Genomic DNA, 26,846 nt, shown 5'->3' on the forward strand with positions numbered 1-26,846 from the left:
TTTTATTTATAAACAATTTAGTGCCAAAACGGCATTTTTTCCTTTTTTCTCAAATCCATGGAAAACAGTGAAGCTTATGGTTTTTTTAGTACAGACATCTTCGAGTGCTTGGAAAAAGCTTTAAAATGGCGTATTACAAAGTTTGATATACTCATTTATTGATAATATAACTGCGAAAAAAGGTCGAAATTGCAAAAAAATTAATTTCGCAATAACTATTGCAAAAATTAGTGTACAGCTTTGAAATTTTTGTCAACTGAGGGTTCTTTTGTGCTTAATATGTGACATAAATTTCAAAGCGATTCATTCAATTGTTAAAATTTTATTCAAATTGTTTATCTCAGAGAGCATTTTTTTGCAATAACATAAGTCAGAAAAAGAGGATGTTAAAACCATTCCACAGGTGTTAAATGAATGCACATGAGCTAAATTTTCAAATTGGTTTAAAAAAAGTAAATAAAAAATGCATTTATTAGTAATAAATAATTATGCAAAAGTATCGTCAATCTTTCCTTATAAACTATTTATTTTTTTATATAATAAATTATACAGGGTAGTTCATCTTATTCGCCTCGGTCTCTGTACGGAAAACCACTTGATATTTGAAAAAAATTTCTTCACAGAAATATACTCGGCGTTTAATACTATAATCTAAAAATTATGTGAATTATACAGGGTGCACCAAAAAAGAGTGGTATATCAAAGTTATATTTTTTCTTATGGAATGCCCTATATCTGATGCAATTATTGAATTAATCTCAAAAAATAAGCTATACTTTCATAAGGGTTCCCTATACCTAAATACAGGGTGTTTTGATTTATTTTTAGAAAAAAATAAATATCTACGAATCTAAGAAGCAGTAACAAATTATTTCATGGATATAAATAACAAACTATTTAGCATACTTAAACAGGTGCTTATTGCAACAAAATTTCTTACAGGGTGGTCAAAATATGAGATTGTTCTATTAGCAAATTCAAGCTGTAATAACTTACTTATTTTAAATGGAACACCCTGTATCTTACTAGTCTATTGTGTAGAAAATTTACTTAGCTTTCAATTCTTATTAGGGTTTCCTATACCTATCTTTTTACAGGGTGGTCAAAATATTAGATAGTTCTATTAACAAATTCAAGCTGTAATAACTTACTTATTTTAAATGGAACACCCTGTATCTTACTAGTCTATCGCGTAGAAAATTTACTTAGCTTTCAATTCTTATTACGGTTTCCTATACCTATCTCCCTTCATTTTTTAAATATTTAAAGATTTCCTAATTTGTAAGCTTTAGTGCCTGTGTCGTGTTTATGTACAACATATCACCAACACCGGCAATATACTTAGACAAGATACTGTCATTAATAAAATTTTCATTGTTATCATGTAATCACACGGAGTGTTGTATTATTTTAGTTGATTTTGGCCTACATGTGACATTGAATAATATGTTTATATTAAACTGCACACCTTATATTAGATGCCGTATTCTGAAAGATATTTAAATTATATTTCATTCAGTATAAATATTTTCCATATCTTATCAAAACGGTTATTGAGTAAATTTAAGAACACCACTTTTTGTTTGAATCTTTGAATCGCAATTACAAACAATTAAATGCAATGGCTACTTTGACGAAAACGAGCCTATTGTACAAAAATATGTAAAAATGGGTATTTACAAAATAACATGGGAATTTATATTTACAGAATAACATGTGTATTGAGAATATTTACATGGAATTGAAGAGATTTTAAATATCTTCCTTATAAAGAATAGAATATCGAGTATGTCATTTAGAATAAGAACGTAAGAAGAATGTGATTAAATGATAAAAATGTGAATTTTATTAATGAAGCTATCTTGACTAAGGTATTTAAGTATATTGCCGGTGTTGGTGATGTGTTGTACATATCCAGGATATAGGTACTTAATTCTAATTTTTAAAGCTTACAAATTAGGAAATCTTTAAATATTTAAAAAACGAAGGGAGATAGGTATAGGAAACCCAATAAAAATTGAAAGCTAAGTAAATTTTATATGCGATAGACTAGTAAGATACAGGGTGTTCCATTTAAAATAAGGAAGTTATTACAGCTTGAATTTGTTAATAGAACAATCTAATATTTTGACCACCCTGTAAAAAGATAGGTATATTAAACCCTAATACAAATTGAAAGCTAAGTAAATTTTCTACGTGACAGACTAGTAAGATACAGGGTGTTCTATTTAAAATAAGTAAGTTATTACAGCTTGAATTTGTTAATAGAACAATCTCATATTTTGACCACCCTGTAAGAAATTTTGTTGCAATAAGCATCTGTTTAAGTGTGCTAAATAGTCTGTTATTTAGATCCAAGAAATAATTTGTTACTGCTTCTTAGATTCGTAGATATTTATTTTTTTCTAAATCCTTACATTTTTATAAAAATCGATATAAATCAAAACACCCTGTATTTAGGTATAGGGAACCCTTATGAAAGTACAGCTTATTTTTTAAGGTTAATTCAATAATGGTATCAGATATAGGGCATTCCATAAGAAAAAATATAACTTTGATAAACCACTCTTTTTTGGAGCACCCTGTATAATTCACATAATTTTTAGATTGTAGTATTAAAGGCCGTGTATATTTTTGTGAAGAAATTTTTTTAAAATATCAAGTGGTTTTCCGTACAGAGACCGAGGCGAATAAGATGAACCACCCTGTATATATTTATTACAATTTTTTATCAATTATTATATAACATTATTTGGTAGTTGTGCACCTAAAACAGGGTAAAAAAACTAGATTTTTTTGAAAAAATTCATTCAAAAAGTTTATAAGGAAAGGTTAACGATACTTTAGCATAATTATTTATTACTAATAAATGCATTTTTTATAAACTTTTTTTAAACCAATTTAACACCTGTGGAATGGTTCTAACATCATTTTTTTCTGACTTATGTTATTGCAAAGAAATGCTCTCTGGGATAAAAAATTTGAATAAAATTTAAACAATTGAATGAATCGCTTTGAAATTTTTGTCATATATCAAGCACCAAAGAATCCTCATTTGACAAAGATTTCAAAGCGGGACACTAATTTTTACAATAGTTATTGCGAAATTAATTTTGTTTGCAATTCCAACCTTTTTCGCAATTATATTAACAATAAATGAGTAGAGTATATCAAACTTTGTAATACGCCATTTTAAAGCTTTTGCGATGCTCTCGAAGATGTTTATATTAAAAAACCATAAGTTTTACTGTCTTCCATTGATTTGAAAAAAAAAGAAAAAACGCCGTTTTTGACACTAAATTGTTTATAAATAAAAATGGCCGCCAGATCCTACGCAGGAAATAGTTACAATTTGTTCTTATAGGTATTACCTGTCGAAAAAACGCTTCAGTACCCTGGCTGCTCAAGTGTCACGAACAGGGTATATTTTTGCCTTATTACCCTGGTCTAATATATGTGGTATTTAGTTTGGGTTCATAAACAGACTAGAAACCAAAGAGGTGTGATTAGTTTTTAATATGAGAGCTCTAATATACATAAATGTGAATGTGGATGTGCATGTTTGTTACATTAATTTTAAAAAAGCATTTGATAAAGTAAGCAAATTCTAAAGACAAAAACATAGACAAAAGAAACTTAAGAATGATAAAAAACCTTTACTGGAATCAAAGAGCATCAGAAATAAGACATGCAAATGACACCGTGATTATGGCAAGCTCTGCTGAACAACTTCAACTACTACTAAACAAGACAAGCTTCTGGAAATAATATGGACTAAAAATGAATATAAAAAAGACTAAATTTATAGACCAGGAAGGATCTGTTTTTAGGTGGATGTGAGAGGTGGCATTCGGATTTTTGCGGATGAAGTTAGGTGATAACTTCGTTAATAATAATTGACTTATGCTCCTTCTCAAATATGCCCGGAACATTAATAAAAAAAAATAACATATTTAAAAATTTCAAAAAATTTCGTTTTTTTTTCTACTTTCTTTGCTTGTAACTTTAAAACGATTCATTTTGGAACAAAGTCGTATAAGAATAAAACAAAGATAATTAAATTTTCTATCAGATACGATTGGTTAAAAATGTCTTAATTTATCACCCTTGCTGCAAAATAGCAATCAATATAAAATAAGGGGGCAAAACAAGCCTGTCCTTATTCAATGTTTTTCCATCACTTAGGTTACACTTGAAACCTTCCTAATTCCCTTAGAAAATTTTTGTAATGTGCTAATACCGTCTACCAAATTTCATTAAAATTGACTTACTAGATTTTGCATAATAATTTTGCAATCTAAACTTTTTTTAAAAAATTAAAATTTTTTAAAATATTGCACAACAAAAACTAGAACATACAAAGATTTGTCAATTTTTTTACATATAAAGAAGCACTCCACCTATCTAATGCACTTTACAGAAGTGAAATCGGATTATTTCAGCAGCCTCAGCAATGTTTTAAATTTATAAACAATTTTTTGGCTTATAAACAAATTAGTGCTGTGGCCAGGAGGGGGTGCTACGGGCTCCTTTATGTAGATGGACTTACTCCTTTTTTATGTATTTTGACCCGTAGAACACGAATTTTTTGGGTAACAGTTGATCCGGATGTCGATAAGATTGTTATAAACAAAGAACTTGAGGAATCACATAACATGGATTTTTCGCAAAATAAAACATTTTTTTGTATTTCTTGGGTAATTCTAAGCAAAAAATGTTCTTACAAGTTTTTTCGTAGGATGCATAGTTTTCTAGATAAACGCGGTGAACTTTCAAAAAATCGAAAAATTGCAATTTTTTAACGCGAATAACTTTTGATTAAAAAATAAAATAGCAATTATTCTGCTGACAGCATTTGAAAGTTTAAGTCAAATTATACCGGTTTTAATTATTTGCATTGCTAAAAATAATTTTTTTTTATTATTAAACAAAGCTATTTGTTTATAAGCAAAAATTGTTTATAATTGCTGAGGCCCCTTAAATAATCCGATTTTAATTCTGTGAAGTGTATTAGATAGGTAGAGCACCTCTTTATATGTAAAAAAATTAGCTAACTTCTCTAAACGGTCTGCTTTTTGTTCCGAAAAATTTTAAAAAATTTGAACTTTTTTAAAAACATTTAGATTGCAAATTTATTATGCAAAATCTATTAGGTCGATTTTAATGAAATTTGGTAGACCGTTTAAGTAAGTTATAAGAATTTTCTAAGCGAATTACTAAGGTTCTAAGTGCCACCAAAGTGGTTAAGAAACATTGAATAACAACAGGCGTATTTTGCCCCCTTATTTTGTATTTATTGCTATATTGCAGAAAAGGTAATAACTTAATGACATTTTTGACCAGTCGTATATCATACAAAATTCAATTATCTTTATTTTATTTCTCTACGACTTTGTTCCAAAACGAATCGTTTTAAAATTATAAGCAAAGAAAGCAGAAAAAATCGATGTTTTTCGAAATTTTTGAATATTTTAATTTTTTTATTAATTTTCCGGTCATATTTGAGAAGGAGCATAAGTCAATTATTATTACTGAAGGTGTCACCTAACTTGCCACCTAATTTGCCACGAACAAAAATCCGAATGCCACCTCTCACATCCAAAAATAGACGTTTTTTTACAGATTAGTCCTGGTCTATTATGATAATAACAAAGAAAACAAATATCACACAAACATACATTTGGGAGATGTATCGATAGAAAAAATTGAAAAATGTCTGAAAACCTGGATTTCAGAAAATAATGATCAAGAATAATACCAATAATTCTTCAAAATAATCAAATAGCATGAAGTGCGTTTGTAAAAATAAAACCAATTTTATGGAGTACAGACCTTAGATTAGAATTGAGACTAAGACCTCTCATATGTAGTGATGTAAGAAGATAATATTCTCAAGAGAATATTCTCGAGAATATTCTCAGCCAGAATATTCTCGTTCTCGAGAATATTTTCTTGAAAGTTGCTGCGTTCGTAATCGTGCTAAGACGATACATAAAAAAGAAAAATGAAAAACGGAAAATGTGGATACGGCTTTTCTAAGTAAACGCGAAACAATGAGTAATTTAACTATGGAAATAATGCTAGATAATTATTTGTTTAAGAATTTTACAAGAACGTCAAAAAGTAATTTCAAACTATTAATAAATAATGATAGGGCCAAGAATAGAGAAGAAATATCAAACATGAGAAATGCAATATCAATCTCAACAAGATTAGCAATTGTTATTTATATATACTAACAGTTTTAGTTTAATGTATTTATTCAGGGTGCACTACTCTTCCATTTGTCTCATAGTTCCAGAAGTATGCCAAGTTCCACAACTCTGGACGTAAATGTACTGCATTAAATAAACCTTATTGTGATTTCATTTGACCACGTATTCATCTTATCTTTGTATGTTTTGACAAAACCAAATTAAGTTTCAACAGAGTACAGGAAATAAAGAGGAAATACAGAGCAACATGCAAAATTTTCCACAGCAGTTCGACTTTATCGGCAACGCATCAGACACTGCAATAGTGTTCAAATACCAGTAAGATTTCGGCAACATGGATCTGCCAAACGGCGATATTTTCATCATTTGACTGTTATGTTGCCAGAAACATACCAAATATATATTTTCGGCAACATATTGCTTCAAAAACTGGCCCGTCTAAATGCCCCTTTATACGTAGACCAATCCATGACTGACCACTGACCTGACGACTCGTGAAAAATAAATTTTAACTATTTAGAATGGGAAAAATAAAATCCCACAGCTTCTCATCAGTACATTGAAATGCAGAATGTAGATGACCAGGATGAGCTAATGAGAGAAATAGATTCTGAATCTGAGACCTCATGTTTTTCTGATTAAATCGCCACATCAATTACTTGCATTATTTGTTGTTAAGAAGAAACTTTCATTTTTTTATCAAACAAATTTTGTGTTCTCTGTTGTTTTTGTATTTTATTTATATATACAGAACACTGTTGTTTAGTCTCATAATTTTGTATATAATTTCATGATTTTTAATACCCTATTTCATCTTTAACAGTATCCCTAAGTGCGTCGTAGGGTTCATTCTCAGAAAATTCTCGATAACCAGAATATTCTCAAAAATATCATCTGATTTTTCATTCTCGAGAATTTTCCAACACTACTCAGATGTTATATGTTTTCTATACTACAAAATGGACTTGAAAGCTGGACACTGAAGTAAAAACACATAAATAAGCTAGTCATTTGGAATGTGCTGTTACAGAAGGATGCTTAGAATAGCATGGACACAAAAGAAAACAAAAATGAAGTATTGTGAGAAAAAGGCAAAGAATATGACATAATAAACATAATAAAAATAAGAAAGTTACGATATCTGAGATACACAATGAGGGAAAAGCAATACAAATACTAAGACTGATAATGCAGGGAAATATAAGAGAAGGAAGGAGTATGTGAAGAAGGAGAGTGTCATCGTTAAAAATTTTAAGGGACTGGTTTAAATGAAGTTCAACAGAACTCTTCAGAGCAGCGGTAGATAGAGTAAAGATAGTGATGATGATATCCAGCCTCTGATTGAGAGACATCACTTAAAGAAGAAGAAGTACACTATAAAATTACTGATAAACCAGATACAGCAGTCTATTTTTTGTTTGACATGATAATAATACTATTAAAGAAGAAGAATTACACTATAAAATTACTGATAAACCAGATACAGCAGTCTATTTTTTGTTTGACATGATAATAATACTATTAGGAGCTAATTATAGAAACTAAATTACAGAAAGCAGCAAATAACTTGACATATAAATTATTCTGAACATAAATCAACCTGGAAATGAAAACAAGGAAAATAAGTAACAATGTCAAGGCGTTCATCGTATTAAGTATTTGATACAATGAACTGTGCAAACCCAACTTTTGAATAATGAATTTATTTATACGAATTTAGTATCTATGCAAAACTAAATTTAAATGTGACACTAACTGTAGGTTTATAAATCAGTACAAATTAAAAATTACTAGTTCTGTTTGCAAAAAATGCTTGTGTTGCTAAAGTTTCCGCAAATTCCACAAATGATCTTTTTTTCAAGAAATCTGAGCTTCTGAATCCTATCTGAACTTCCTATCCTGAATCTACTGTAATTATATGCTCTATAAAGTTTAAATTTTCATCAAAGACAATACCAATACCTTTATCTTTTCACACTTATTTTATGCTTAGCTTAAATCTGTAGAAAGCAGTGATTGATCACTGAAACAGTTCAGATCACCAGTTAAAGTAAAATCAAGACTATTATCAAAGCAATCATAAATATTACTGGCAAAAACACATTATTATTGATCACTTTGAAAAAAGGAATCTTTATGATCATAATATGATAGACGGTAGGATGCATTAAGCAAAGTCTCGTAATATTCCCCACTTTTTTCGAATAAAGAAATTATCAAACTATTGGCAATTACAACGTTGTTTCAGCATAGCATTCAGTTATTAAATATGACTGAAAAGAATCCATATTCATTTGTATCGGTGATCAAACTAATCATCATCATCATCATCACCCAGCCTCAAAAGTCCACTGCTGAAGATAGGCCTCCTCCCCTCGTTTCCAACCCCATCTATCCTGCGCCGCTCTCATCCATAATACAAAATTAGTTTTATAAAACTTGCTCAAAGCTCAATTTATAAAACTTGTTTAAAAATATCAACTATTATCCACCATTTTAAACTTTTCCATAGCTTTTATTATGCTAGTTGATGAGATATCAGATTTGTAAATATTGATCAACTATGTATCAGTAAAACTAGTTTCTGTACAGTCTTTTGATTTGGTCACTATTGGAAAAATTTGTTTGAATACTATCCACTCTTATAAACTTTTCCATAGCTTTTATTATACTAGTTGATGACATATCAGATATGTAAATATAGGGCTTTTCATCGATTGTCATTTGTTTCGAGCTGCTGTCATATGTTGTATAATCTGTGTATAATATTAATATACACGGATTATACGACATATGTCAGAAATTCGAAACAAATGACTGTGAATGAAAAGCTCTACTGATCAACTATGTATCAGTAATAAGTTTCTGTGGGTACATCCATTTGATTTGGTCACTAGCTAAATTATAAATCATCAATTTTAAAGATTCCAATGTGTCTGAAAAGAAAAGTATTTAATCAATGCATTCTGCCACTGATGGACTATTATGCAGAAACCCTAACACTCACAAGAACAATAGTAAATAAACTATAAGTCATAGCAAGAACAACGGGGAAATTAATAATGTTAGGGGTTAATGGTTAATGTAACTAATGATACTTACTATAATATGTAAGTATCCATACAAGTACCTATATATATGCAATATCTGCAGAAATAGCAGATATTATTGAAAGAATAGCAACATTAAAATACAACTGGGCAGGTCATATATCAAAAGAAGTTGATGGTTCATAGAAAAAATAATTTTGGAATAAGGACCATAAATACAAGTTAACAGAAACAGAAGTTGCCCTTGATGAGATGGACTAATGAAAATGAAAAGAATGACTACAAATTGGATTCAGACGATGATGATAAATCATCAAAGAGTTTTGAAAATGATGATTGAATACATACACTTCTACAATGGTTAAGTTATTATTGCTCTTAAAAATAGGAACTGTAAAGTATAGTAAATAGTATATATTTTTTTATGAAAAAGATTAGAGACCTGCAAAAAATCACCTGAGAAGAAAGAAAGAAGGGACAAAAAGTGTGATAGGGATTTATTGTTTTGAACCACACATCAGCCAGAAATATGGAAAGAGACAGAAAAACAGAAAGCTGCCACAGATTTTAGTTTGGACTAAAATTTTCCTAATTCCTTAGCTAAATATTTAGTTGATTGAAAATGATTCTGCTTTAATAAATAGATAAAAGAAATTTGTTTGTTTATAAGAAATTGAAAGCAATTTTAAACCTTTTATCTTGCAATAAAATATCATCCACCATTAACAGTTTTATTTAAATTCAAATACACATGCCTAATGAAATTTCTCAAATGTTCTTTTATATCTATCTAAAATATACAACTACTGTCTATATAAAAAATTCCTATTATTCCAAGGCAATTACCACTAAATGTATATTATATTGACAGCTATTACACTATAAACTTACTGATATACCAGAACAAGCAGTCTCATTTTGTTTGACCTGATGATATTACTCTTAGTAATATCACAAAATACGAAGATTGAACCCAACACAGTTAAATAAAATATTCTTCCTTACCGAGATACAACTTACCACAACTTACAACTTACCAGGAAGACGAGATATGTCTTCCTTACCAGACGTTTTATTACAAATGTTCTAAAATGATTTTAGACCATTGTTAAAACACCTTTTAATATTGTTTGTTCAAACTTGACACAAAGTTTACACATATTGGGATACTTTAAATAGTGTTAAAAGATATTTTTCCGCTGTTACCAGAGGTGTGCTGTAGGGATATACATGTCCTTTTCGCCCATTTCCCCCCTTACAATATATGCCACTGTCATAATAATAATTTCAGCATGTTTTTTTAATCTTCGTTACTTTTTACGTAAATATCATCCTTTTGTCTCAATGCGATAGAGTAAGTAGTTTCCAAGTTATTTGCATTTTAATGTAATGCATTCAATAACATTATGTATTTTAAACACATAATCTTAACGAATGTAGTTTAAATACATAGTCTTATGGAATCCATTATCTTTAAACGCAAATAACTTGAAAACTACTTACTTTATCGCAATGAGACAAAAGGATGATATTTATGTAAAAAGTAACAGGGAATCAAAAAACATGCTGAAATGATTATTACGACAGTGGCGTAGATTGTGAGGGGGGAAAAGGGGCGAAAATGAAGTATATATCCCTACAGCACGCCTCTGGTAACAGCAGAAAACTATCTTTTAAGCAGGGCGCGAGGATATATATCCACTGATATGTATATCATGATATATATCGTGATATATATCATGATATTTATATTATATATATCGTGATATACAGTGAGCACGTAAAGGTTGGAATAAATTCATTTTCTCGAGAATGGACGATTTTGGAAAAAAATCCCAAAACAGGTCAATTTTTATTTTTAAATTACGACTTTTTGGCATATATATCATACTAGTGACGTCACCCATCTGCGCGTGATGACGTCATCGATGATTTTTTTAAATGAGCATAGGGATCGTGTGATCGCTCATTTGAAAGGTAATTCAATTCTCTATTCAGTAATATAAACATTAACATAATTATTTATACAGGGTGTCCAAATAAAATTTTTTTGGATTAAATTTATTGACATAAAAAGAAGAATGTATGCAATTTATTTAACTCAAAATACATTTTACTGCTCTCAGAAAACAGAAAACTGTTTATTTGAAAAATAATCATGGCTTTTCGCTTAAATTAAATGTTTAAACTGTCACGAGGCTGGTGGGTGGCTGCTTTAATATTTAATTTAAGCAAAAAACAATATTTATCTGCCAATTAAACATTTTTTCCTGTTTTCTGATAACAGTAAAATGAATTTTGAATTAAATAAATTACACACATTCTTCTTTTTATGTCAATAAATTTAATTCAAAATTTTTTTTTAGGCGCCCTGTATAAAAAATTATGTTAATGTTTATATTACTGAATAGAGAATTGAATTACCTTTCAAATGAGCTATCACACGATCCCTATTTTCATTTAAAAAAATCAACGATGACGTCATCACGCCCAGATGGATAACGTCACTAGTATAATATAATATATGTCAAAAAGTCGTAATTTAAAAATAAAAATTGACCTGTTTCAGTATTTTTTTCCAAAATCGTCCGTTCTCGAGAAAATGAATTTATTCCAACCTTTATGTGCTCACTGTATATCAGTAATTTATTTCGTACTATTTTTAACATAAGAAGGTTAAAAATGCGAAAGCAACTTCTTACTGAAAGGACTGATATTATGGAATATGGATGTTCGGCACATCTTCTAAATTTGCTAGCTGCACATATGAAAATTCCTGGAGTTACGGATCATATAATACAGGTTGTTAAATATTTTCGCAATAAACATTTGCCATCAGCATTATATTAAGGAAAAAGTGGTACAAAACTTATTCTACCTCAAGAAGTAAGATGGAATACTATGAGTGATTGCATTAGATGTTACCTAGAAAACAGGGTAATATTCGTACAAGTATGCCAAGACAATAAGAATCAAATCGACGTTGATATTTGCAACGTAATAAATAATAATGGCATTTTGGCAAATGCTAAGGACTTTCTAGAAAGATTGCATCCTGTTTCAGTGGCAGTTGATAGAATGCGACGAGACTCAACAATTGCTGTCGCCGTAGAAATTTGGATTCAACTGGAAAATATCTGAGTGATCAACCACTAGAAATTAATAACTTTTATTACAAAAGGAGGAATATGGCTCTAGGTTTGCCTCATTTTTTGGCAAACTTACTCGACCATCGCTTTTTGGAAGAAAGACTTGCTGCCGAACAAAAAGAACAGGCTTATGAATATTTAAATTCAATCAATACAGATTTTGTTCCGTTTGTAATGACCCTAACTTCGAAGTCAAAACCTTTTCCGTCTTTCATGTATGGTCCAAATTTCAAAAAACCATCTCCATTATTACGGTGGAAGTCTATTCCAATCGCTGAATCTGCTTGGCCTGATAAAAACATATTTCTCGAATGAATTAACCAATTACTTACAGCAGTAGCCTCAACAGCAGGCATTGAAAGGTGCTTTTCAAGCTTTGAACTTGTGCATTCCAAATTACGAAATAATTTAGGAATCTAAAAGGCTGCTAAACTTGTACATATTCATGTTTAAATATTTAAATAATTCTTCATACCAAAAACATGACAATTTGGAATGGATTTGGCCTGAACAAGAAACTGAAAGAAGGGAAAATGAAGACGCAGAATTAAGTCTTGGGTGCTTTACTGGATTTTATTCAGACACTTACGATGTTGAACCATCATCTTAATTAATTTTCTAAATTTTCATTTTGTTTTTTAAATGTTCAGAATTTGAAGTTATTTTGGAAAAATAGAAATACCTATAGGTATGTTTAAGTTAATGTTCTCAATATTTTTAGTTATTTAGTTGTTACTTGGGACACTCGTATCATTTTGCTTTCTGTTTATGTAACATACTACCATACGTACGTTTATATTTTTGTATTTTTTATTTAAAGTAAAAATATATCTTTTATTTTATAGTGTTACATTCTACATTTAGAGTCTTATTTTGGTCAATTTAGTTTCTCTATTGAAATGTTTTCCAAAATATCATAAATATCATATAAATATCACATTTTGGATATATATCGGATATATATCATATATATCCGATATTTTGATATTTAAATAAATATCATGGATATTTTGTGCCCTGCCTTTAAGACTAGTTTATGTATCTTAACATGTGTAAACTGTGTGTCAAGTTTGAACAAAAATATATTAAAAGGTGCTTAACAATGGGCTAAAATCATTTTAGAATATTTGTAATAAAACACTCTGTATCTCGGTAAGGAGGAATATTTTATTTAAGTGTTTTAGGTTAAATCTTCGTATTTTGTTCTAAGGTTTCTCCAGTTATTATATGGACAATTCTTAATGAAACACCCTGTATAAAACTACTCTAAAGAAAGCAGTGAGTTAACTGACATACAAATTATTCTGACATTATCAACATAGGAAATGAAAAAAAAAACAAGGAATATAAGTAACAATGTCAAGGCACAAAATATTTGATACAATGAACTCTACACATTCAACTTTTGAATAATGAACTTATTTATATGAATTTAGTATCTATGCTAAACTGAATTTAAATATGACACTGATATAGTGTCACATAACAGTTACCTAACTAAGTACAGGTTTATAAATCAGTACAAATTAAAAATGACCATTTCTGTATTTTTATTCTTAAAAATTTCATAGGTAGGTATATGGAATAAAACATCTCAAGAATGATCTTCATTGGTCACCACTGTATAAATTTACACAAAACGATAGCTTATATTACCCGTACTACAACTTCCTGCGAAAGAAGGAATGCTTCCTCAAATGGGATAAAAGATCTCAAAATTCATTGGTGTTACTATAGTATGATGTCTACCATAGCGTTTTGCTATAGTTTGTAGTTTACCAAGGGATGCAGTGAGTAACTTGTACCTATTAAATTACATAGAAATTTCACATCTCAAAAATATTCTTTTTCCTTTAAGACCTCCAAAAAGGTTCTATTATATTATATGCATCTATAAACCAGTTAGTGATAGAATGTTTTTTAGGAGAGTGGACCGAGTCCTGGCAAAATAGAAAATCTTCAGTATATTATTATGCTTGACAAGGAGACTTCATTTCTCCCAAACTATTCACCATTATGCTAAATAAATAGAGTATAAACATCGACAGATCGTAGTTAAACCATTTAAGATTTGGAAATGACATAGTTTTAGTAGCAGATAATATGTAAGAACTAAATAAAATATTATAAAAATTAAATGAAGTTTAGTACCTCGTAGGCTTAAAAATTAACTACAGTAAAACAAAAATAATAAGCCAGGAGCAGACAACTATAACAGTACAAAACCATACCATAGAAAATGTTGAAAATGATGTACCTACAGTTGAGTCCCTGAATCTTTACCTGTTCGTCATCATTTAAAGCATACGAAATAAGTCGATGATAAGTCAGAAATTGAAATTTACTAAACGCAACAGCAAGTGACAGTAAGTGACTAATCTATCGCTTTGAGACAAAACGATGATATTTACGTAAAAAGTAACGAATAATAAAAAAACATGCTGAAATGATTACTACGACAGTGGCATATATTGTAAGGGGGAAAATGGGTGAAAAGGACATGTATATCCCTACAGCTTTATTTATTTAATGATATTTAATTTTATTTTGATTAATCAACACCTATATAGCTGGACAACCCCGAACCCAATTATAAATACAGGGTGGTTTTGAATGTAGATAAAATAAAGCTGTTATTACCAGAGAACGGTAGTTCTCGGCAGTGGCGCACACCAACACCCCCCTACACGTGACACTATATATACACGAAATTTTCGATTTTCTAAATCTGACTGATTTGAAAGATGGGTCAACTCCCATCTTAAAATTCAGGAAAAGACTCACCCATTCATATGTCAACCATCCATTTTGGTCCAAGGGTCTGGATTTTACGGCCCTTTCTATTTAGGGTCTGTTTTTCATTCTCGTCCCCAAAACTCCCAAAAACGTCAAAAATTTAAGTCTGACCTTTGTGGCTTCTAGTAGTACTGATCATTACCTTTCTAACGCATGTCTAATTTTGAAAATCGGTTATACCATTCAAAAGTTACAGAGCTCAGAAGTATGACTCAATTTTTATTTAAAAAAGGGAAAATGTTTGTGGATATGTATGTATGTATGTATGTATGTGTGTTTGAAAGTTAAACCGATTTGAATGTTTTTTTCTGTGTTTGAAGAGGGGGTCAGGGCCGATTCAGAACCGGTGTAGTTTGTGACTTTTGACCATCCATAAGCCAGCTAGAGGACTTGGTAGGTACAAAACGGCATATTTTTTGGGGGTTTATATCTTCCGATCAAGAAGAGACAGGAGAACCGCAAATACACCAAATCAATAGTGTTGAGTTAAGCTTTCAAATGGTGTCTAAGCTGTCAGGATCAGACATACACACGGCTCAGTATAGCCGAAAAACTGAAAAACTATACTTTGAAAATTTTGGTTTTTCGACAATTACTCAAAATTTCAACCTACGAATTGAGCGTTTGTAGAAGGACTCTAGACCTAGACGAATCTAAGGGTGTATACGTCATATCCGGGAAAATTCGAATTTTTAAGTTATAGGCTTCATAAGTATGATCAAATCTATTTCTTACAGGAAAAACGGTTTCTCAAGCTCAATAATTCCTATAATAGCTTCAGTTATCATACTTGACCTTAGATCCATCAGATACTACTGGTAAATACGTTTTAAACTCATGTTTACTGGTCAAAATCGGTTAAGCCTTTTAGAAGTTATTAAGCTACAAAAGTATAATCCAATTAACGATTATTCCCGAAATGGTTTATGTAGTTGTATTGATTACAACGCTAAATTTGATCTGGCAACGGGCAATCTGACTTCATTTACCGGTCATCTCAATATATTTTTTTAATCTATTTCGAATAGAAAAAAATCTAGTGTACATTCGATGGACACTAGATCATTTGGGAGATAATGCAACAAAGGTGACCATTTATAAAGCTTAACGAGTAATAGAGGAACATTGCATTCAGCTTCATACATTTAATTTATAAATAACTTTGAAAAACTCCTGATACAAGAATAAAAACCCGCTAAACGCCTTAAAAATGAGTGGCGCATACAATATTCCAGCTACAAAAGATCTGATATGAATATTACGTGGCGCGAAAATGTATTTTCATTTTGATGTAAAACAAAATTCTAGTTTTATTTTAAAAGATTTTTCCATAATATTTGCTAAATTTGAAGTAAACACGCCACAAAAGAGTTTCAAACTGTATCAAAGTTAATCTTTTGTGGCGAGTTTACTTCAAATTTAGCAAATATTCTGGAAAAATCTTTTAAAATAAAACTAGAATTTTGTTTTGCATCAAAATGAAAATACATTTTCGCGCCACGTAATATTCATATCAGATCTTTTGTAGCTGGAATATTGTATGCACCACTCATTTTTAAGGCGTTTAGTGGCTTTTTATTCTTGTATTCATTATAAGATAAACAAATTTAAGATTGTAACTGTTGCACTACAAACTTTATTTAGTTACTTCTAACTAAACTTCATTACTTCAAACATCATGTGTAATCAATTAAAAATAATAATAAAACCTCATTCACATCGAGCATTTTTGGTTAATTAATTACGAATTCCTTTTGTTTATTTTAAGTTTATTGTATACAAAAGTTTGTTTTTATCTATTGAGGCAGTACGAAGTCTGCCGGGTCAGCTAGTTACTAGATAAAATGAACTTTCCACAGGTAAGAGTTGAAATCCATCACTAATTCTTAGTTTCAGAATGTTTCTGAATTCTAAACTCCACATTATGGGAAAGGCTCGATGGCAAAAGGTCATTTGGTTGCCCAAAAAAGAGATGGAAAGATGGGAGTACAGCAAAATGGGAGTACAGCAATGGGAAATAACTGCTCAGGACCAACAACAATGGAGGGAAAGAGTTGTAGAGCCAAATGATGATGATGAATTCTTAGTTTAATTTGATGGTATGAGCAGAAAGATTCAAGGCAAAGTAGATCAGCTGGAAATATCTGCAGAAATGGTTACAGCAATTTATGGAGGAATATGTACAGAATTTGGGTGGAGAAGAAGAACAAATCAATAAATAGAAAGTTTAATAACAATATCTATGTAAACAAAACAAGCTTTATAAAGGGGCAACAAGTAGATTGGTTAAGATATACAGAAATTCTTGAAAATGAAATAGGTAATAGCAAAATAATTAATAAAACAGCGAATGTCACTAGACAGCGAAAAAAATGACTAATTGATGTTTTTAAAATGATGATAATATTACCCAATCACATTAAAAATTATAGAGACAGAATGCTAAAAATTGAAAGTAATGTAGGGGAGAACCTTAAAATAGAATACCTTGTAATTTTTTAATTGTAGAAATACATTTTTTATTTAAAACCACTAGAAAAATAATTTTCTCTAAAGCTCTAACCATTGGTAGAATACGAGTATTTACTTTAAAGATCCTTAAATATATCTATCGAGGAGCAGTGTGAAAATATTAAGATGGCTGAAGAGATGAAAGTCTTCAGTATATTCTTGCGCTAATTATATAACATACTGACTGAATATATTGGGAATAAAAAACATAAATGAACTTTATAAATACATAGGTACTTTTATATTAATCAAATAAAGGTAAGCAATGTCTTCAGGAACAAAAATTTCCCAATTTATATCAATATGGATAGCTATTCCTATTTTTATCTCCAATCTTCAACAACAACTAACAAATAGTTCACCTATCAAATTGTTTCATTAAAGCATATTTTTATTATTTTTTTTTATTTTAATGGAAGGTTTTACATCTGCTACTGATAGGCTATTGATTATGTCCTGTAGAAAGGAACTACAACGTTAACGGGGTTTTATTATTTCATATGGTCAATGGATCTCTATATATGAAAAAACCGCGGAGTGCTACCATTTACAGGGGTGCGTTTTTGAGAAATGGGTGAATTAGTCCCTGGGCACAGGTTTTTTTTTTTTTTTTTTTTTTTTTTTTTTTATTAATGGCTTTGACAGAGCCAATTAGCCAGACTATTTGTATTTTTTTGTATGGTATTACAATAACAATTTTAAGTTAATATCTAAGCCTACTTATTATCTAAATTTAGAGAGTGTTATACTATCTTAATGGATACATTTTTCAATTTTGTGTGATATTTTTACAATTTTATAATTTTATTATCTAAGCCTATTTAAAATTTAAATTTACAGGACGTTACATATTCGTAAAGACATTGTAACGTCTGCTTATTTTTTGGAAAAAGAATTTCGTTTAAATTGACAGGTAAAGGACAATTTAGATCAATTAACTTTTCATACATTACTTTAATATTTTGTGTGTACAGTCCACACTCCAATATGAGGTGCTGTAGATCTCCCATTCCACCACAGGCGCAATATGGGTTATCACTGATACCTATGCTGTGTTTGTATGTAGGCACAGGTTACATTAGGGTGAGTTCTGTGCACTTTTGGTACAAACACGTCTACATAAAAATTGTTCCTGGTTAAATTTCCTATCTAAATATCACTTTCTTAAGTCAAAGATACTTTTTTTTACAAAAATATATTCAAAAGAAAAAGCACGAAGAAACCCAAAAGAAAGAAATTTTGTTTTTTGTCCCTGAACTTCTGTCCACGGGGATATAGGTATAGATATTGCTTCACAGAAAAAAACTTACATCGTTTCTCTTCAAAATGCTGCTTGGTAGAGGTCATTAGGATTTACAGTTTTCGAAATATGATTTTTCAAAGTTTGCCACTCACAGTAATTTTGGACAATTTTCCTTGTTATTTCGCACATATTGTTCTGTAACTTTTTTCTACGTAACTTTAGGTATATGAAATGGTACATGTAATAGGAAGAGAAATGAATTACCTTTAAAATGGTCTACTGCATAACGTTGTGCGACTTTTTTAAGAGGTTATGGTTTTTCAAGATTTTATACTTTTAACGATTTTTCATATTTCTTACGATTATTTTTTAATTTCTCATTATAACCTTTTTTCTTCTACATTTAGGTATACATTATATAATAAAAAAGAAAGCTTATTTTGTTTACTTTAAAACGGTGAATTATAAAAAATTCTAGGATCATTTTTGAATAAAATCCGCTTTATAAGATATATGCTTTTTCAAAATGTAGTAAGTACTTGAAACGATTTTCGATTTGAGGATTATTTTTTAAATTTCTTATTATAACTTTTTTATGTGATTGTGTGTTATGATTGAATTTTATTTTTTATATTTAATACTTTGGATCCACTTGACTGGGGCTGGCAAACTTCAAAATATAGATTAGGTAATTCCAATATTTACTGTCAAAGCTCCTGCACCACAAGCTTTGCTTGAAAAAATAGCATGTAAATGTACCAAAGGATGTACAAAAAACTGCGGTTGTAGGAAGATAGGAATTAGTTGTTCAATATTCTGCAAAGGATGCATGGGTATTCATTGTGAGAACTCTAAGGTAACTGAGGTGTCAGAGGAAGATATTGATGCTAATGCTAACGAAGGGTTGGACTATGATTTTGAAAATTTTTAAAATGTCAATGTTTAAATAATTTTAACTAAAGTGATGTTTTCTAAGACTAATGTTTATGTAATTTTTGTAAAAGAAATAATTTTAAATAATACAGGTAAAAAAATATCAAAGAATCACTCGGTTTCCCTTATTTAAATATAGATGAGACACCATTTTAAAGAACAGAAAGTAAGCTCTCTTTATTGAGCAATATATAGTATATTCATGTACAAGAAAAAAAGTTATAATGAGAAATTTTAAAAATAATCCTAAAATCAAAAATCGTTGCAGGTACTTATTACATTTTGAAAAAGCATATCTTATTCAAAAATAATCCTACAATTTTTTATAATACACCATTTTAAAGTAAACAAAATAAGATTTCTTTTTTATTATAAAATATAATATATACATAAATGTAGAAGAAAAAAAGTTATAATGAGAAATTTAAAAAATAATCGTAATAAATATAAAAACTCGTTAAAAGTATAAAATCTTAAAAAACCATAACCTCTTAAAAATGTCGCACAACGTTATGCAGTGGACCATTTTAAAGGCAATTGATTTCTCTTCCTATTACATGTACCATTGCATATACCTAAAGTTACGTAGAAAAAATTACCCAAAATTACTGTGAGTGGCAAACTTTGAAAAATCATATTTCTAAAACTGTAAGTCCTAATGACCTCTACCAAACATCATTTTAAAGAGGAAAGATGTAAGTTTTTTTTCTGTGAAGCAATGTCTATACCTATATCCCCGTGGACAGAAGTTATGGGACAAAAAACAAAATTTCTTTCTTTTGGGTTTCTTTGTGCTTTTTCTTTTGAATATATTTTTGTAAAAAAAAGTATCTTTGACTTTAAAAAGAGATATTTAGATAGGAAATTTAACCAGGAACAATTTTTATGTAGACGTGTTTGCACCAAAAGTGCATAGAACTCACCCTAATGTAACCTGTGCCCAGGGACTAATTCACTCATTTCTCAAAAACGCACCCCTGTAAATGGTAGCACTCCGCGGTTTTTCCATATATAGATGTCCATTGATGATATGAAATAATAAAACCCCGTTAACGTTGTAGTTCCTTTTAGCTATCTTATTTTGAATATAATCAATAGCCTATGATAAAAATATTACTTAAAGTGCAATAGTCTACGTTACACAACTTCAAATAATAAAACCAGTCGATTTGTATAGATCAGCTGTGGTATTTACTTTGTTGTGCCATCAAGTTTTTATGTTCACACTTCATGAAATCTGGATTGCTTAAACTTAAAATGAATCATTACACAAATTATCATCATACAGACATAAAATTTAGTGTCTAATAAAGATAGAATTAAAGGTCAGTAACCACTTCCTTTATTTTAATATAATGGGGTCACCACAAATGTGATATAGTTTGTAGTACAAGGTATTGGGAGCAATATAATGTAAAATTAATTCAAACTAATTAAGGCATCCTTTTAGCATACTTAAATGTTTTATCAATGTAATAAATTTGAGGGTATAGTAAATCCCTACTGTTATCTCAAGACCAGATTTTATTAATGAAGATTATTATCACTAATAAATATTTACAATACTCATGACACAAAAAATAAATATTGACCACACCTTTAAAAAGAAATTACCACATAACAAGAACTTGAAAAAGGAAATGGTAATTAAGCAACTAGAATAAATGAATAAACATTCGCAAGTGAGCTGAAACACGAAAATTTTATATTTACTTTAGATATAGTATCTCCAATGACATCATCAGATTCATCACTTTTTTCTTTGGATATTTTTTTCTTGTGTTCCTCGACATCGCTTAACAATCTTTCTAGGTATTCAACGTAGAATTCCTCCTTTTCTAACTCTTCCTTTAAAATTAACACCTTTTGTTTATGTTTTGCTAAATTCGCCCTGACATCTTCCTCCCAGGCACCTGGCAGAGGACTGTCGGGAAACCTTTGCAGCCAAACTTGTTGAAAATCACCGAACACACTCATTGCTTTAACTTATTTCACATTATTTCTTACAAAAATATTTAGTTTTCCTGTCTTCTTACGTATTAAAGAAGCAAACAAAAAGCATTTTTAACAAAAACACTTTCACTCACAAATAAATAGCAAAATTATGACAGTAGCAAACACCAAATCCAAACGTTTTGACAGATAGTTCAATATTGACACTGACATTTCTTATTTTTATAAAATTAGAGTCTGTTCTAATGGCAAAGAGTGAGACACAAGATACAGGAGTAATTAAAGTAAGTGAAATGAAATATTTTTACTGTCACTTTCATACTCCAAATAACACCATTTGGGTGCGTTCTTTGAAGAGCACTAGTGTTTTCCTTTTACTTTCCATGCAAAAAACAAAGATAGACTAAGCTGCGTTATTGACGTTTGACATGTCAAGTTGATACGATACATCCGGAATGCGGATGTACTTCAACAAACGAACAAGCGGTTCGCAAAAGTCAAATGAGGATAGTGTTTGTGGTGTTTATTTTTAATTAAATAGTTTAAAATTTATCCCAATTCATAGGTAGTTCCAATGAAATGGCATCTGCATTGGAACAGTTTGTGAATACTGTTAGGACTTCATCAACCCACGGTTAATATTTCAAAAATTTATGTTTATTTCCTATATTGAAGGTTATGATTTCAGGTAACTTTAGGGAGCTTTGTGAATTTTTAAATAAATCTAGTGAAGTACTTATAAAGCACAGTCAACATCTGGATAATGTATTGGAAACTTTGGACATACAACATCATTCTTTGGGAATCTTAGCTGTACTATGTGCTAAATTTAGTGTTCCTCCACCAAACAATACCACTGATAATAGATTTTCTCAAGCTCATGATTTTATATTAAATTGTAATGGAGAACAAATTAGGTTTGCCCCTGATACATGTAAGTATACAAATTCTAATATTACCTCTAATAATATGTAAGCATTAGGAGCTTAGTAGACCCATGTGTCTTCTTTGTGTCCCTTGTTTTTCTTTCCTAGTCTGTTACGTTACATCTTCTCATATCTTTTTTAACTTCGTTGTTCCATCTTGACCCTGCCTGCCAATGCACCCGATAGTACCATTTTGGGAATTCTAGATGGAATCACTCTGCACATGGCCCAAGCATGTGCACAAGTCTTAATTACCGCTAATATGTTAAGCTCTTGATAGAGCTCAGAGAGCCTGTTATGCGTTCTTTTTATCCTTTGTCCATTTAAGTTTCTCCCACCAAAGATTTTGGGTACTTAGTATTTTCTGCACCCAAACTACTAACAACTCTTGGTGTTTTTTTGGTGTGGCCAATGGTTCAGAATCATATGTCACTATTGGCCTTATTATGATCTTTATTTATTTATTTAAAACACGGGATAACCCCATTAACAGTTAAATTACAATACAACACCAGTTAGGTTTCAAAACATAAATTACATATAGTATAAAATCAATAACAAAAAGTTACATTTAAAAAGCTCGCTACATACTAAAAACTACAAAATATAATAACATTTCAACTATACCATACATATATATCACAAAGCATATCACAAAGCAAGAGATCTTTTGAACCGAGTTAAAGTTAAATTGAAAATATCATAATCAAATTCATTTAATAGCCCCATGTATCTATTCAATGGGTTGTGAATGCCATATGTTGTTCTGTGGAAAGGAATGTTGAAAACATTGTGGTAACGTAGAGCTTGGTTTGGAACATTAAAATTAATGTGATTTAACAGATTTGGACAATCAATAAATCCATGTATGATCTTATGTATGAATATAGCACCTGATATATCACAACGGTTCTTAAGTGGGGGTAAAGATAATTGTTGTTCAATAGAGGAATAATCATGATTTCTAATGGTAGTATGAACATGGTAAGCACAATATCTCAAAAATTTATACTGGACTCTTTCCAATGTATCAATATTATTCTGAAAATAGGGTGACCAAACAACTGAGCAGTATTCTAAAATAGATCTAACTAAACAACAATACACTAACCTTGTTGAATTAATGGAGAAATACTTGCAATTCCTAGTAACAAAACCAAGAAGTTTAAATGCCTTTATTGAAATAGTGTTTATGTGGTCACAGAAAGTAAGCTTCTCATCGAAAATAACACCCAAATACTGAATAGAAGAAACATAATTCAATGGTATATTGCTAATACTATAACTTGTTTCGATTTTATTGACTTTATGAGAAAAACTTAAAAAACAACATTTTTTTATATTCAAGTGAAGTTTGTTCTGATTGCACCAATTTTGTAATCTGTCATAAGTCATCTTGCAACAGAGCTTGGTCTTTTAGGCAACCTATAAAGTTGGATTTATAGTTTGACGTAGCGTAGACGGAGACGCACTGGAAAAGATCAACACCGAATTTTGTGTACTCGTGTTTATAAATGAACGCAAGCGCCTGATGGAACGTAAGAGAAACGTAACAGAAGAGATGACCAACTTTCATCTTTTACAGTGCGTTTCTTCCGTCTGGCCAATCATAAGGCAGAATTTTGTTCTGTCACTCAAAGTGGACCCGCCCCGCCCCCTCATCCCTTGTGTTGTGTAAAAAGTTGATTGTCAACATATTCGAATTTTGTTAATTATTTGTTAATACAATGGATGTGTTGGGCTTCTTTCAAAAATAAAACTCGGATGGCACTCTATAACTTAATATATTTCTTGATTTAACTTTCATAATCGTAAATGTGTTCTTCCCTAACCTCATAATCTCATCATCTGACCTCTTCCTCATCTAACCTAACTTCATCTGTCAGCTGTCCATCAAGTCAGTCAAAGGGCTTGTGGCTGGTATGCCGAAACCATGAAAGGCCTCTAACATTAGCCGAAAATTTAAAGTTGACTACAACTCGGCCATACCTGACCCTTTGATCGACCTCGATCGACTCTCGCTAAAACAATACAATATTATAACATAAGTAACATAAAAACATAAGTGGCATAAATGACATAAGAACATAAGTGGCATAAATAACATAATTATTGCATAAATCACATAAGAATATAAATACATAACCCAATACATAATACAAATTAATCACATCAGATAGAAGGTTCCTACAATAGAAACTTCTGTTCAAAATATGTACCTAATGATACATCTTAATATTTGACATAAGTAACATAATGTATAACATAACATAATGTGTTTACACCAATAAAATTAGTCAACAAATCATAACGTCAACCTAATATCATCATAAACGTGTCAGCAACATAAGAGTTTCAACAATAATGTATAATACTGGCATAATATCTCACTCATGACCATAAAGATTACCTTAAAACAGGTTACATAAAAACTAAACACTTTGCCTTCATAATCATAATGAAACTTAAGAAAATATAAAAATCATAAACATTGACTCTAAGAAAATAAGTACATACTACTATAGATTGCACTTGCATAATTAATTACCTCCATCATAAGGCTTCATACGTGAACTATCTACTACCCCATCATAAGGAATTTGAGTATTTTGAAATCCTATAATATCCCTAACTACATATCGATCATTCGGTAAAACTTTATCCACAACATAAGGTCCTTTATACTTGGGTATAAGTTTTTTATTTACATTTGGTGTGGTGTCATAATTCCCAATCATAACATATTGTCCAGGTCGATAAACCTGAGACGGTTTATGACTTTTATCATACATCTTCTTAGATTGTTCCTGAGAAATCTCTATTCTTTCTTCTGCATTTGCCCTAATGTCTTTTAAGCATCTTTCTTCTTCATCTAACAACTGTAATGTCTCTCTAACATTATCCCTAACTTTACCTCTTTGGTCCCTACCAAATAGGAGTTTAGCGGGTGTTTCTTGTGTAGATCTGTTTAAACTATTATTAATGCTGAACTCTACCTCACTTAGTGTTTTTTTCCAATTTGTCTGATTCTCATTTGACAGTTTACCTAACATGGGAGTTAATAAACGATTTATTCTCTCAATTTGTCCATTTGCTCGGGGACAACCAGTAGCAATAAGTGTATGCTTGATTTCATATTCATCAATAAATTCAGAAAACTCTCTTGATGTAAAACAGGATCCTCGATCAGAGATTATCTGTTTGGGAACCGAATAATAACAAAAATAATCAGTTAAATGTCTAATTACTTCACTTGCATATGTACTTGTACAAGCATAAAATTTGACATACTTGGTAAATGCATCAATAATTTCAAATATATACTTTTGTTTTCCTACTGCTGGTAGTGGTCCATAGTGATCTATGTGAATGACTTCAAAGGGTAGATTCCCTTTAGGTATATTATGTAAATAGCCCTCCTGTTTACCTGATTTAGGGTTGTATTCAATACATTTCAAACAATTTTTTATATACTCCTTAATCTTCGTTTTAATTTGGGGAAACCAATACGTTCTTGTAATTAATTCATAAGTCTTGTCAACACTAAAATGACCCATATTGTTATGATATGTGTGTAAAATATGACTTTCCATATCTTTTGGCACATAGAATAAAATTCTTCCTTTGATCTTTCTATAAACTAGTCCATTCCTTAATTCAAAAAATGTGTGCTCAGCTTCTTCTAATTGCTTTCTTATACGGACTATATTTTCATCTGTGGTCTGTCTGACAGCTAAAGTCTGCTCTAATGTATTTCCTTCTAAGATTAGTACACTATTTATTCTACTTAAAGCGTCAACATGCTTCATTCGCTCACCTGGCCTGTGTTCAATGGTGTAGTTATAATCCTGTAGAGTAAGACACCATCTCATGATTCTAGGGTTTATATCTTTTTTGGACATAGCTAATTTAAAACTATCACAATCAGTTAAAATCTTGAAAGGAATTCCCTGTAAATACACATGAAATCTTTTTAGAGAATAAATTATTGCAAGACATTCTAACTCAAAGCTGTGATATTTTGTTTCATAATCAGTAGTTCTTTTACTGAAAAAGAATATAGGATGAAA

The 26,846-nt window shown here is 30.2% G+C and overlaps 2 protein-coding genes across 2 annotated transcripts in view; one reads left to right on the forward strand and one right to left on the reverse strand.

The window, feature by feature from the left end:
* The window catches only part of LOC114327117 (active breakpoint cluster region-related protein), a 140,628-nt gene extending 118,423 nt beyond the window's left edge, over window positions 1–22,205 (reverse strand). Inside the window, exon 1 of the mRNA XM_028275620.2 lies at window positions 21,611–22,205. Coding sequence (XP_028131421.1) covers window positions 21,611–21,874 — 264 coding nt within the window. The 5' untranslated portion in view covers window positions 21,875–22,205. The remainder of the gene's footprint in view (window positions 1–21,610) is intronic.
* Window positions 22,206–22,311: 106 nt separating this feature from the next.
* Window positions 22,312–26,846, forward strand: part of LOC114327118 (COP9 signalosome complex subunit 3) — a 33,817-nt gene continuing 29,282 nt past the window's right edge. The window contains exons 1-2 of the mRNA XM_028275621.2: window positions 22,312–22,484; window positions 22,539–22,784. Coding sequence (XP_028131422.1) covers window positions 22,430–22,484; window positions 22,539–22,784 — 301 coding nt within the window. The 5' untranslated portion in view covers window positions 22,312–22,429. The remainder of the gene's footprint in view (window positions 22,485–22,538; window positions 22,785–26,846) is intronic.

Source organism: Diabrotica virgifera, chromosome 7 (genome assembly GCF_917563875.1).
Source record: "Diabrotica virgifera virgifera chromosome 7, PGI_DIABVI_V3a".
NCBI classification, from domain to species: domain Eukaryota; kingdom Metazoa; phylum Arthropoda; class Insecta; order Coleoptera; family Chrysomelidae; genus Diabrotica; species Diabrotica virgifera.